Here is a 15136-nt window from a genome sequence, read left to right as displayed (position 1 = left end):
TGAAGTATATAAAATCTGATTTAGCATTTAGAAAAGCACCCAATAAGCGAAGAAGATAGCTAGGTTTTTTAGTTCCCAAGTGAAACTTAAAGCTTTGGACGTCAATATATGTGTTCAAACGTTTCGTGCACCCACAATTCCTAAATCCTGAATCCGCCACCGAATGTTTTCATAGAAAAGACATCTTCCCCCCCACAGATCGATTGCTATAGGATTATCCAGACAAAAGAGAGTAAACAACAAGCGTCAAATTGGTTATAACCTCGAAAGTTTTCGAGATACCAAATCCAATCAAGTAATTAATCAGACACTTCAATTTAATCAAACTCTACTCATTCTCTGTAACCATTAGTCCATTCTGCTCTATTTGAAGCTTATTTCATTCATCTAAAATCATCAGTTTAGCTACTACTTTTGAAGTTCAGTTCCTGCATCTCTAAGAATACTCACTACTCCACGTATAAACGTTTCTGCATTGCTTGTTAAGGGATCAACGAGCTCATGTAATGATAAATTCACGTAAAACAAAGGAACAGAGAACATCAGCATGGCCAAGAGATTTTCTTCTCTTCTGTTATAATTTCTGTAACTCATCATGTTTTTCTCTAACACAGCATACAAAAAATCGCGTTCCGACTTTGTGCTCCACGAAACTAATAAACTTTCAAAGAGACAAAGCAGTTTTATCGCGATACATACCTACACGGACAAGGAGAATTTCATGTCCCTGTTTCCTAGTTCCGGATTCTCCTGCAATTTGCTTCTCTTCCATGTCCTCTTCATCTTGTTCACCATGAGTTTCGGTTCCTGAAGTCTTTCATCATTCATGGTCCAAAAAAGTGACAGCAAACAGAGAAGACTCCTTGCAGAGAGTGGTCTTCAAGGAGGAAAGACGATGGAGGATCCATAGTCGCTAACTATAGTTCTCAAATACAGTGTTTACTACTACTCATACACTATAATTCAATGTCATTTAATACCCAAAAATGTAATTCTGGCACCCCAACAATGGGCCACTATGAAGTTATGCTTACTGGTATATACATGTATTACAGAATTAAGAAAACAAAATAGTTAATCTCAACATGGTTACAGATTCCCAAATCTACTATGGGAGGTCTAAACAAACCTCAGATCCTGAATAGACGGAGAACAGCAGTCGCGTGCTCCTCAAGTTGTGCATATTGGAAATCCACGGAGAGGAAATAAGCCCTCCAACAAAGATGTTCCTTGAATTCTCATTTAATTGCTTGTCCATCTCCTCCTCCGTGCTGGACGCTCTGGCTTCACCTCTGAGTCTGGGGGGATTTCACTTTGAACCGAGGATAATGGATCACCTTCCACCTTTTTACTTACAGGAGCTTCTTTCTCACTTGGCATTGGAAGCTTGAAGCGCTCACTTCGCTTCTTCAACTTCTCAACTGTCTCCAAGTGTTTATCCTCCATAGGCTTTGTTTCTACGTTATTAATCTCAGGGACACCTCCATTTTTATTGTTGCCTGCAGGTTGTTGATCGTCTTCGGCCGTCTTTAAAGCTTCATCTTGGTTTTTGTTAGCTAATGAAGTACCTGTGCCCTTGTGTACATCATTGTCTTTCATGTTCAAGGAAGATGATTTAGCATCGACACCAAAGTCTCTTTCCTTGTGGCTTGTCCATCGTTCTAACTTGGAACGTCCCCTCCTGGAATCCTCCTGCTCTTCATCTGATGAAGCTGCTTCCTGATGTTTCCTGGAGGATTGGCGATTCCTGTGGATCTTGTTCTCATTGGTTCCTTGCACAAATTTTCCCTTTGAGCTCACCTGATCATTATAAGCCAGAAAACGAACATTTAACTCATGGGAGGTTAATTTAGAAATTGAAGAATGCGCTTCTGGACCCCCAAACCTACAATACTTCGATATATCCAGATCCTCTTTTCAGGCATCATTGCTTCACTAAATGCTCCATAAACTAGAAGTCGGCGTAATGTGAATCACATATGATTGCGCCAGGATATCTATGCAAATTAAATCTTGTGTGCTTCTCAAGTTTCTTTTGCCAACTCGAGTGTTCAATAATTGTGTTTTAAAAGCACAGAATCTTTTACAGTTCCCAGTTTCTCAAAAGAAAAGCACATCATCTTTTCCAAAATGGTCTAAACCTAGATTATCAGAACAATAATTCCGGTCAACCCATCGAGATGTTAATTACCATTTTGGATCACCTCCTGCATCTAGAAATTAGCTTTTAATTGTCTCGCAGCATTTTCTCAGGATTACCTACCTACAATCTAGTCAACAGAAATTTCAGTAATGACCAAGTATGACTGAGAGTACAAGCTTACAAAAATCAAAAAGTCCAAGCCAGTTTTGAAATTAAGTTCCTATTTGGGCTCACAACGAGCTTCAAGAGCTTACGACTAAGTTCCAAAATGGTCCACATAATTGTTTCTCACCTGACAATTAATCAAGCACAAGCAAGTTGTTCCAACACCTAGCCTTCGCTTTTAGGTATAAAGGCCCCCGTAACTACTTAATTTCTGACGGAAGACGCTTAGATCGATACAGGAGTCGATTTAATTTGATTTTTCTAAATCTGAGTTAGTGCAACAACTTAGTGAAGACCACAAAAAAGGGGAAAATTCAGTTAATGTTACATATTTTAGTGTCTACCTAATATCCATTGCGTGGCGTTTGCATTTGGTTAAAGTTTAATTTTTGGGAAAATTAGCTCTTAGAAAGAATTGGAGAATAGATTTGGGAAAGTTGTGCCTAGATACATCTTGAAAGATCTTTTTGGGGTATCCACAAAATGTTTGGTAACAACTTTTAGGGTCCCGACTAATTTTGAATGAAAAATTTCTTTTGGAGAACTATTGAATTAGAATGAATAAAATCGAGTGGAGTAGAAGAAAAAGGAGGATTCATTTCTTTCTATAACAGTGGTGTCTGGGCCAACTTGTGCACACCCGACTAATTACCTAGGATACCTGCCACCTCCCACCAACATTCAGGGACCCACGTAACTCTTCATAACTCTGTCCATCAAGGATAGGACAGATCGAAAGAAATCACCTAGAGTCGCTGTCTCTGTAGGGATTGGGATTTGAACCTGAGACCTCATTGACCACTAGGTGACACCCTTGGGTAATATATCGGTAACCTAGCTAATTTGGATTAAACTTATCGTGTATCAATTTCTGTTAAAACCCACCTTTTGACTGTCCTTATTTCGGAAAATTTTATTCCATTTCAGGCTAGTCAGCTTTAGAAAGAACCTAACGAAGTCGTCTTAACTTTTGGAAGTTTTTTCAATTCCACTGCACTAGTTGTGATCTGTTGCTGTACGAGTAAAATTTGCTATCCCCATCTTCACGGACACAGAGTCCAAAATCATAATCATTAATGCAATGAGACAACGAAAACTTGAAGAATATTGGTATAAAATACATGTAGCAGGTACTTACCAACTCATTTCTCTGTCCAGTCAGGTCGTCTTCATTCATGTTCAAAGCCACCTGGGAGTTATGATCACCCTCAAATTCTTTACCCTTCTTTAAATAATCTTTATGTCTTTTCTCATTAATCCTGGAGTTGTCAGGAGCATGGGGAGCACGATCTTCACGTGAGCTCACCCTATCATGTCTTGCTCTTCTTTCATCCTCACGTGTCCTCGGTCTCGAAGGACTTTCATTTTCAACACGATCCCTCCTCCTAATATGGTCAGCATGCCTCACATCCTTTGAATGCTGATCAGAGTTTCTGTACTCATCTTTCACTCTAGATTGAGCAGCCCAAGCTTTTTCTTCCGCAACACGTCCAGCCCGCAGACCACCCCTAATTTCTTCTCTCTCCCTTTTGGGTAGTGTCTCTTCATGGGACTGTTTAAGCCTATACCACTCCTCACGTTCTCGCTGTCTATCACTCCTCTCCCTCTGAAACACTACATCTTCTTTGTGCCTGATATAGTGCTGCTCATCATCTCTTAGTCTCATCAGCTCATCCCTTTTTCGGTGATCTGAGGTATCATCTCTCTCTCTCTTTCTGCGAATCATATTTTCTCCATGGGAATGGAAGGTTTCTTCCTTATCAACGTATTCTCTACTTAATTTTGCCTCTTCTTTTCTTCTTTTATTGTGTCGATCATCCAAGGTATCGTACCTCTTCAACTCATCCCTATCTCTGTGCCTTGCTCCCATATCCTTATCATAATCAGGCCTTAAAGTAACACACTCCAACTGTTTTCTATATAAATGGCGCTCTTCTCTATCACTTGCCTCAAATTCTCGCGCCTTACTGCGATGTCTGGATCCAATTTCATCAATAAGCTCCCTCTTACGTGGTTCTTCCACTTTAGTTCTCCTTCCCTGTAGATCGTCATCCCTTCTTTGCCACATCCCCTCTGAATATTCACGTTCCCTCCGTCGGTCAATGTAATGGGCTGAACTAGAGTCAACAGTTTTACGGGAATAAGAATCTTCCCTCCCTTTCACTACCACAGGGTACTTCTCTGCTTCTTTCTCATTGCGGGATTTCTTTCGGAGGATAGAGCCCTCGTCTCTTGCAACTGCTTTCTTTGCATTGTCCATGCGCATAGAACGTCCATCTTGAACAACTTCCTCCTCAATATCATCCCGTAACTTGTGATAACCTCGACTGCTTCCAGATTGAACTTTGCTGTTCTCACTACTTCTTCCAGCCTTGGAGTCTTCTCCATCATCAGTTTCTTGAGGAGAAGATTGTTCATGTCGTGAACTTAACTTTTGCTTTTTTGCAGAATGTAGAAATTCATCATTCATGGTTTCACTATCAGTTCTTGCATCCAAAGCCATTTCCTCTCTGTCAACTTCACTGTTTGCATCTGCTCCAGCATTTTGATCAGGGATATCATCTCGATCTTCCGTATCTTTCCCCTGAGCAGGTCTCTCGGCAGCAGGAGAAGGAGGGACAGGACTGCGCGCACGATCAACACTTTCAAATGACTCTTCCTTCTGACTATCAACTTGGAGTCTCTCTCTGCTATTGCTGGGAGTAATGTCAGGTGATCTGTCGCATGCACTTCCCTTTTTTCCCCTGGATTAAAAAATGGAGAGACAGACAATATTAGGAAAACAATAAGGGAATAAACTCCAAGAAAAGCAGCAGTGGACGAGCAATTTTTAACAAATAGCAAGAGCAAAATGGGAACTTAGCATAATCTGTGGCTAAACTTTACTCCTTACGATATCCAATCAAACACTACCTCCACGAGGTAGGGTAAGGTCTATGTACACCCTATTCTCCCCAAATCTCACTTGTGGGATGACACTTGCTAATGTTGTTGTTGTTGTTCTTAGCAAAAACATAATCCCTTTGTTTAAATTTGATTGTCCAGTTTTGACTTGGCACGGAGCTTAAGAAAATAAAGAAGCAGCTTGAATCTTGTGGTCTTAGACATGCCACGTGGAAAAGTTGAAATCAAAGAGTTGCCAAAAAAAAGAAAGTAGGTCAAACGAATTATAACGGAGGAAGTAGCATCTTTTACTTTCACTTTAGAGTTGAAACTGAGTTATTATAATTAGTACTTCTTAGTAATCTGTTATTTCAGCTTCACAACTATGAATATAATGGTCCCCTCGACCCTTCACAACTTAAATAGCAAACTTAGTGCAACAGTCATCTTGTAAGTTTTACGTTGAACCAAAGCCATAATGGCTTGAAACAGGTTAGTATTCTCTGAAACTTCAGGATGATAGGCAATAGAAACAACTACATTTGGAGTATCTAATGCTGAATTGCATTTGAATGATAAGGATAGTTTGAAGGTTTTCTTTGACACTCCCATTCTTTCCATTGTAGACCATGGAATTTTGTAAACATCAAAAAATAAGCGAAACCTAATGCTCTGGAAGGTAAAAACATTATTTAGACAACATATATAGTACCTTTCCTCAAGTTGGGCAACACAATTCATGCTGTCGTGTGCAGAAGTCTGTCCACCAGAATCAGAAGCAAACTGACCAGGAGCCTCCGAGGAAAAAGGAGCCACTCCTTCTCCTTTGGTCAAATAATCATTACCTACAGGGTTAAACTGTGTTCTCCTAGCATTGAGCTCTCGCTTGTGGCTCTTATAAGGATGCTGGAAACCTTCAGATTCTTGAACATGTTCCTGCAGGGGTCCTCTTCTTGCATCACCTCTAAAATCCTCTGTTGAAGGAATATTGTCCAATTGCACCTCATTCTTGTCATCTCCTGTGTATTGGTCATCATCCTGGCACACGATCTGTTCACCCAAAAAGTAACAACAGAAATAAATAAAACAAAATGTCGAAAATAAGAAGCAGAGAGATATCAGCATGAAACTCTGCTTCTTTTTTATATTTTGACAGAAACCTCCTTTTTGGATTTCGAAAAGATAGGGTCAGATCACTCACTTCAATAATTGCATCTGAGTCACGCTGTCGTGGTGGTCGGGTGTCAATAGACGGTAGGCGGTCACCAGAACCGGTTTCAACCTGTATCGGTCTTCCAGTGGGCTAGTAGAATATCATATCATAACAGTGAGTAAATAGTACAACTACTAGCAGAAAATTTAGTATCATTACTTGTCATGGTTAAAGATGTACTAGTGCAAGCATACTTCACGCATTAGCCAAGTTGGAACGTTAGGCCCACAAAATACCAGAAAAGTTTCTAAAAGTAACGCTAGTGTTCAAAATACATACTAGAGGCGGTCGCATCCGTATAGCTCCTCTTGCTAGGTCATTTGAAGTTCCATCAGTTTTACCATTCAAATTTTCTGATGGAATGTCTTGAATACCAGCTGCAGCTGCAAGTTCTGGGGGAAGATCTGGATCATATTCCTAAGATGAATACCGAAATAGAATAAGAACAATTTTGAAGCATGATAAGTATCTTAAAATGCACATCTTGCTGAAGGTTAGTATCTTCATCTGCATAAGCATTACATTACCTGCTCTGCCCTCCCACTTTCATATACCCGAATTCGTCCTTGCATAGTTGACTCAAGTCGAAGTTGTTCCTGGAGCAAAGACCGATTATCATATTTCAAGATTTCCACTCTACAGAATCAATGCACTCATACATACTAAACAATGCATTTTGCGATGCTATTATTGTGGTTGCACTCCAAACTCAGTCCTCCTTCCTAGCTCTCTTCATGCATGCACAATGTCTCGCAGGCACTGAGAGGCTAGCCACTGCGCCACGGGACATGACAAACGGGTTATGGAGCATGGATGGAAAGCACCACAGGAAGGAGAAGGACCATGCTAAAGGAGGGTGGGGAGGAGAGAGTCTAGTGGTACATTTTTTATGTAAAGCATCCTAAAAAAATCATACTCAACCCCAATTCAATTAAAGCGTCTTAGTTTGATTAGGCACGGAATTTAAGAAAATAAAAGACATTTGAATCTGGCAATATGTGTGTAATATACCAAAATTTCCTTTGAATCTTGTGGTCTTAAACAACCTGCCACCTCTCACCAGCACTTACATTGTAACAGAGGGAATATTTTACAATTCTTGCTTAGCATGCAAAATCTAAATTTTAGGGAGAAGGAGAACTTGGAAATCAATTTATTAAGAAACCTGCGGTATAGAGAGGATAACCTTGGAATTCAAAATACTTCCATGGTTTAAAACAATTAACAATCTTAAGGAGTTTTGATGCATGGATTCACCAGGAAAATTAATAAAAGGAAAAGGAAATATAGTTAACCAACCAGCTGCTTGCAATAATCTTTCCAGCTATCCTCATTCAAACCAAAGTTAAAGAAATCTGTTACATCAATGCCCGGAAGTCTCCAAGGTTTCTCATCAAAACCATCTATATCAACTTCAAATATAGTCCTGACAGTGTACAAGGCTAAATAAGCATTTTGAAAGTTTTTGAACCTTTCCAGTATTTACATGATTTTACGGAAAAAACATAACAAATTGAAAAGTAGTCACCTGACATTGTGCACAATAATACTTTCAAACACAGATTCTCTATACAGCCAAAACTAAATGGACATACCACATAAATAGCATCAATTTTAACCTCATAAATATAACACATGCTATATAACTGCCCTCTTCCTCAAAGTTTCACAACATGAGGACAAGTTCTTCAATGGGTCTTAGAGATTAAAATAACAAGTTACTAGGGGAATTTTACGGGAAGCAACCACTTCTTATAGAAGCTGCAGACAGCACCGTAATATAAGAGGCAGGAAGACTCATTTATTATTGACTGCAGATTGCAAAGATACTACTATGTAAATATCGTTATATTCTGTAAAGCACTCTCATGCTTTTAGACTGGAACAGGAGATTTGCACATAGCGACATTAATCAAATAAAATTACAGAATCAACACACAAGGTAAACTAAAATTAAATTTTGGAGCAAAGTAATGTAACTCGAAAAGAGGTAGTACACTTAATTCTTCTATCACAGTAAAAACAAAACCTCACCAAACAGAAATAATAGCAAATTCAAGTATGCTATGTAAATCAGGGAAACATAGGGAAACATACTTGTGTGAAGGAAGAGTGAATTCCAACCCAATTCCAAAGCCACGCCCAGCGGGACCGCCTCCCCAGCCAGGCATTCCATAGCCACCTTTCATTCCAGGTGGTCGCCAATCACCTCTACCACGTCCAGCAACAGGGCCTACATTGACAGGAGGACGGACTTGACCAGGTATTCCTCCAGGACCTGGAGGGGGAACTCCAGGCATAGGAGCTGCACCAGGTCTCACATACTACACGAAACAAGAAAAAAGGAGAAGAGACTCATTATCAGCTGTCGAAATAATGTAACAGGGAACTACTATCAGGACAGAGTGGCAAAAAGAAGAACGAATCCAGAAAAAATAAAAAAAAATTATATCTTTTTTTTAAAACTGTACAAGTAAAAGATATATAGTAAATCTTCCAATCATCTGACAAGAAATAGACAACAAAATATGGCACATAAGCTTAGCAGTTGTGATGGATTTTATCAAGTAAGCAAGCAAGAGTAAATATGTGGCAAAAGAACAGTTCCACTGTGTTAAGCATCTCACCAGATAAGAACGTAAAACATTATTTACACAGATTCAACAAGCAAGATGAGAAACATCAACTAAAATTTTCAGTTTTATTAAGATGTCTAGGATTGGTCTTGCATATGTAGCTTAATTGCGATAAACTTTATGCAACCGAAACAAAACAGTTTTCAGCTTTACCAATTCTTATATATCTTTACTTTATATTTAACAAACACTACTTGAGAGTTGTACTCATCGCTCAGTATAAAAAAGAGCATATTTCTATTAGTATATATCATTTTCAGATTAACCAACCAGATTGACTTGAATAGGCTTCATTGGTTAATGAACTACTTGCTCAATCCAGCCTGTTGGGAAAATGAAGGTGCTAACTAGAGACGATCATAGATAAACCAAAAAGTGATCAAAAGTCAGCAATAGTCCAACAAATTAATGTCCATAAGGTTTCCTGAAATTCTCCATTTACATTCTCAAGACCTATTAGCACAGCAGCAGCAGATGCAACTTGCAACCAGCAACAAATAGTTCAAAAATAGCCTTTATCTATTAAAAAAGGTGGTACCAACAACCAGTCACCCAATAGTTCAAAAATACCGCTATCCATTTAAAAAGGTGTTAACAACAGCCAGTTACCCACTCTTTGAAGTGCTTTTAGATAAGTACTGTTAAGATGAATCAGTGCAACAGTAGCATCCAAATGTATCACGTGGCGATAAACGTATGAACCAACATGCAACCACTTAGGATTTAGATTAGTTAGAGTTCATCATTTTCAATTGTACATTTGGATATCCTAAAAAGAGTTCAATTTGCGGATGAGTACTGTTAGCCTCTCTTTATTTTTTTGATAATTGTGTTGTCCGGGCCAGCTTTCGCGCACCTCGACTAAATCAACGGATACCTGCCACCTCCCACCAGCAACAGATACCAAGTAACTTTGTCCACCAAGGCAAGGACAATGAGAATTGTTAGCCTTTGAGGATGCCTTGTATTGAAACATTTCAAACATCATCTACCTATATAAACTAAAGCATGACGATGCTATAGAATGACTAAACAAGAATTACTTCCAACAAAAATATGAAATAAATTTCATTAATAATATTATCATCAGTACAAATCTTTATACATCTGTGCATACAACGAGAGCCATCGGCCTTAACATCACTAATCAACACAATACTATATGTAAATTACAAGTCATCCTACATTGTATATTCTCATTAAACAATATGGGGAGAACATAAACCCCCAGATGTACAACATCACTGACCTTATACTGCGAATGATAAGGATGATGGTACGCGTGATTGCTGTACCCTCCGACTTTCGGTGCTACTCCAGGTGCTCCATTCACTTTCAATGCATCATTCATCTCCTTCCTCTCTCCATTACCACCAACACCACCTTCTTCACCCCATTCTTGCTCTTCCATCATTGGTGGATGACTCGGTCCATCGTTATCCGCTACAATAACCAATGGCTCTCCATCTTCATCGTCCTCGTCATCTTCTACACCTATACCCATTCCCTCCATACCCATTGGCCCATGATTATTATCATTCAACACAATCTGCAAATCATCCTCACTATCACTATCCCAATCATCCTCAACATTAGCATCTCCGCCAGGAATCGATAGCCCCGGAATCAACTGTCCATCCGCCTCGATATTCCCAACATCGTTTTCCTCTTTCCCCATCAAAATACCCTCTTTTTCATCATTCTCTTCCACTACAATATCAATATTAGCTTCGTCATCCATGAAATTCGGTAATCTCACATCTTCACTCTTCTCCAAAACCCTAGATTCCCTACCCGATTCACCAATTCCAGCTCCCAAATTCAAATTCAGATTCGATTCGGGTAAACTCGACCCGGATTCTAGGGTTTTCATCTCATTCGGAGCTACTCCGAACATAACCTCATCGTCATCGGTATTTATATTCAGATCGATCGGCCGCGTCGTGGGTCGGGTCGTGAGTTGGGTCGACCCGCCGGCGGCAGTTACTTCTTGCGGCGGAGCTGATGGTGGTTGAGACTGAAACACCGACGTTGTTAAAGGGCGGAGCACGTCGGTATATAGATCTCCGAATTCATCGTCGTCCTCCATTAGCAACTGCTAGAGAGAAAGAGAGGGTTTTGAGGGCTTTCTAAGAAGTGTGCATAAGTAAATTTTATACTCTCTTACAACCACCTTCGTATATGAGGGTCCAAAGTACAAATTTTGTTTTGCTATGACTACTTTTTAGAATTGTGATGTTTGGGTTAATTTTTGTGTACTGATTAAATTTAGGAAATATAACATAAATGTATATTTTAACTTTAACTTATTTATATAAATTTCTACTCTTATAAAGTAATTACAAAAATTTCAACTAATCATGTATCTTCATTGAATGTATCGAGAGCTAATTATGTATCTCGACAGATCCAAAATCAAAAAAATGGATCTTTACAAAGAAAAAAACGTATCCTTGTTTGATGTATTATGTATTTTAATGGACCCGAAATCGAAAAAAAGTATCAGGAGCTAATTTTGTATCTTTATGAAGAAAAAATGGATGTAAAGAGAGTTAATAATATATCTCAATCGGTTCAAAATAAAAATTTTCAATAATTATGTAAAATATCGAGATTTTTTGTAATTAAGCTTCAAACTATCGGTATTTATGTTTTTTGCCCTTACATTTATAAGATACGTGTCATCTCATTGGTAGAAATAGGTAATAGTAATTTTATCCATAAGGCTAAGATAAGTGGAAAGAATCAACGGTGGAGTTATGATTTTCATTGAGGAGTTCAAAAGTGCACACACGAACTAGCTAAAGGGGATTCAACATGTAATGTATATACGAAAAAAAATAATTATAATCATATATAAATAATATAATTTTTTAAAAAAGGGGATTTGGCTCATTGTATCCTAGTTCCACCCTCAAAAAGAATCATGAAAGATTTTTCATATTTTGTTTTGCTGTGACTATTTTTTTTATAATCATTGTGTCTAGATTAGCTTTTACGCATATCGATTAAATTTATGGGATATGTAAGTTTTCATCAGTAATAGATGTTGGATAACTCTATTCATCCAGGTTAAGATATATAGGTGTAATGACGTAGGAAATGGCAATAAAATGAATGCAACCACTCAAGTTCGAAACTAGAAAGACAACGAGGGAAATAACTAACACTAAAATCAATGACCACGATTAGAATTCAGTTAATGAGCTCCGAGGACTTAGATGCAATCAGCTAGACGAGTTCTGTTATAAAGCCTAACAAACTCGTTGGGCAAAGGATTATCGCATAACTGGTACAATCCAAAAATTTCCTCCTCTTCTAAATCCTCTTGTCTTTCCTTCTATCCTCTAACCTAATTCTCTTCTCTTCCATTCTACAAGTTACAAGCTCATCTATGGAATCAAGTAAATAGTTTTTCATCTTTTCAGTTATCCTTTAGTTTCCATTAGTTATAATCACCATTCAATATAATATTCGAAAATTGTCCCAAAAATATTGTGATTACTCCTTTTTAGCTTTTGAAAATTGAGATCACAACAATAGGAAGACTCACCTAGTATTAGGAAAAAAAATTCAAATTTTGAAATTGAAGTATCTTAGCAAAAGGTGAAAAACAAGTACAAGTACTAGTACAGTAGGTAAAGCGTAATTAAATTTGATTTATGAAAATATAATGAATTTATTTAATTTAAGATTATTGGTATATGATATGGATTAGAATGAATAGAAGATAACCGTATTGCGTTTCATATAATGTGTACGTCAGATGATGATGACCAATCATATCTTCTTAAGTGGTGATATGTATTTTAATTTTGGATTAAATTTCTTATGTGTTTTTATAAAATACTAAGCTTGTTCTAACTTTGAGTCAATAATATTTAGCAAATATTGTGTAATCAAATTTGAGGTTGAAGTACCTTAGCAAAAGGTGAAAAAAGTAGTAGTGAAGTAGGTTAAGTGTAATCAAATTTGTTTTCTTGAAAATTAAAGATGTATTTGATTTAAGATTATTGGTATACATGGATTAGAATGAATGGAAGATAAGGTTATTACGTATCAAGTGTAACATGTTAGTCAGACAAGTATCATTAATCATATTTTCTTAAGTGGTGATATGTAGTTTTGATCTCGGGGGCAAATTTTCAACGTGTTTTTACGAAGTATTGAGGTGTATTCTGACTTTGAGTCAATAGTATCTAATAAAAATAGTCGCAGCAACACAATCAAATATGAAATAAAATATACAAATAAATTTTAAACACTCACACATGATACAACGTCCTTAAACATATTTTACTAATGTGTTCATCTTTTATGTCATACTACATTTACATTGAAGTTTTGACTATCCATCACAGATAAGACTTTGAAATTACTGGTAGATTAGCATTGGCAATTAAAAAGTAAGTGTTCGAATATCTCATCGACAAAACCACACACAAAAACAAAGACAAGCTTGAGACATTTTAATACAAGCCAAACTATTCTAAAAAATCAGGTAATTGGCGAAACTTTAGAGATGAAGAGAAATATTGTGATCCACCATAATGACGATGGGCAAAGAAGGAGCCTCTTATTTGAGTTTTTGGCTCTTAGGGTTAATTTTAGGCCCATTTGACATTTATGGTCACTTTTGGGTCATTTTATAATAAATAGTTCATGATCATAAACAGGGAAAGGGACACAAATGGTCATTCGGTCAAAATTAATCCCACGAAAATGATCATGGAATTTAAATTCCATTTTCTAGCTATTTTAATTTGCTGACTTGTTCTATACAGTTTCTAAACATATCTTATCCATATAAATATTCTATACGAAAATTATATAGCTTCGAAACACAATTTATACAATAATTATATAGTTTTTTTTACACATTTTATACAACAATTATATAATTTTTATACACTTTCTATATATATTTTTACATATATTTTATACACATACATATTCGATAGAACTATACAATTTCTATACATAGATCCTGTATAGATACATATTCTATATATTAATTATATCATTTTTATACAATTATATTTAATTATTATTTTTAAACAACCCAAAAAAAAATATTTTTCAGTTAAAAAATTTATAGCAAAAAAAACTGAAATATTTTTAGAAAAGGGCCAAATGACCCAAGTTGGAAACTGTACTAGTATTGTGTATGGAATGTATCAATATGTTATTAAACTGTATCTGAACTACATGGGTCAAAATGACCTAAATTAGGAAATGACTATAACGTGAAAATAGTTTAACTGATTGGCTATTTTTTGACAAAATATCAAACTTGGGCTATTTGTTTTAAAAATGGTCATGTGGTGTTTGTCTCCCTTATAAATAACTAGGTTTCTTCTTTCTCAGGACCTAGATGATTTTTGGATGAACTTACACTTGAGAGTGTTTTTTAAGCTTGTTGGGAGTTGTTGTGATTGTTTAGAAACGTTGCTTGCGAGGGAGTTCAATTCCTCTCTCCATTTTCGGATGATTTAGATGTTTGTAGTCGGATTATGTTTGAGGGCCTTGGTTTAATCTACCATTGATTTGTTTACGTTCCTTCTCTTGTGTCTACCTTTTATCCTTTACTTTCTTTGTCTATTGTTTTCCCTTGTTATTCGACTTTCCTTTGTTATTTTTTGATTTTCATACTTGTGTTTTGTTTTCGTACTTCACTCGTATCACATTTGGAGGTCGAATTTTTGTTGCCTATTGATTATATCAAGTCTTCCATGAGCAATTAAACTTGTGACAACCCGATGCATTAAAACATTCACTATATGCAGGGTCTGGAAAAGGATCCAGCACAGGGGTGTATTATACGCAATCTTACATTACATATACACTATATAGCTATTTATACAATATGGATACATTAAATATACACTACATAACTATTTGTACATCATATATAAATATTTCTACATCAATTTATTCAATATTGATACCGGAAAAGTTACACGAAAAAAAAATTATAAAAAAGAGAGAGAGAAATTTGTTTTTAATCTTAAAAGTGAGGCAAAAACCATATATTTATTTTTAAAGATTACCATTGAAGAAAAGGGAAAAAAGAAAAATAGTGATTATCTTAAATAA

The 15136-nt window shown here is 36.7% G+C and overlaps 1 protein-coding gene across 1 annotated transcript; it reads right to left on the bottom strand.

The window, feature by feature from the left end:
- Positions 1-878: 878 nt before the first annotated feature.
- Positions 879-11233, bottom strand: LOC107877638 (FIP1[V]-like protein). The gene is made up of 9 exons (XM_016724333.2): positions 10290-11233; positions 8502-8728; positions 7704-7830; positions 6932-7000; positions 6684-6821; positions 6393-6494; positions 5904-6241; positions 3447-5052; positions 879-1800 (listed from the first exon to the last, which is right to left on the bottom strand). Exons 1-9 carry the CDS (start codon positions 11127-11129, stop codon positions 1243-1245), a joined length of 4005 nt encoding a protein of 1334 aa, XP_016579819.2. The 5' UTR covers positions 11130-11233; the 3' UTR covers positions 879-1242.
- Between the last annotated feature and the right edge of the window lie 3903 nt (positions 11234-15136).

Source organism: Capsicum annuum, chromosome 7 (assembly GCF_002878395.1).
Source record: "Capsicum annuum cultivar UCD-10X-F1 chromosome 7, UCD10Xv1.1, whole genome shotgun sequence".
Lineage (NCBI taxonomy): Eukaryota > Viridiplantae > Streptophyta > Magnoliopsida > Solanales > Solanaceae > Capsicum > Capsicum annuum.
The sequence above is the reverse complement of the archived record's forward strand: the minus strand, read 5'-3'. Positions and strand labels throughout refer to the sequence as shown.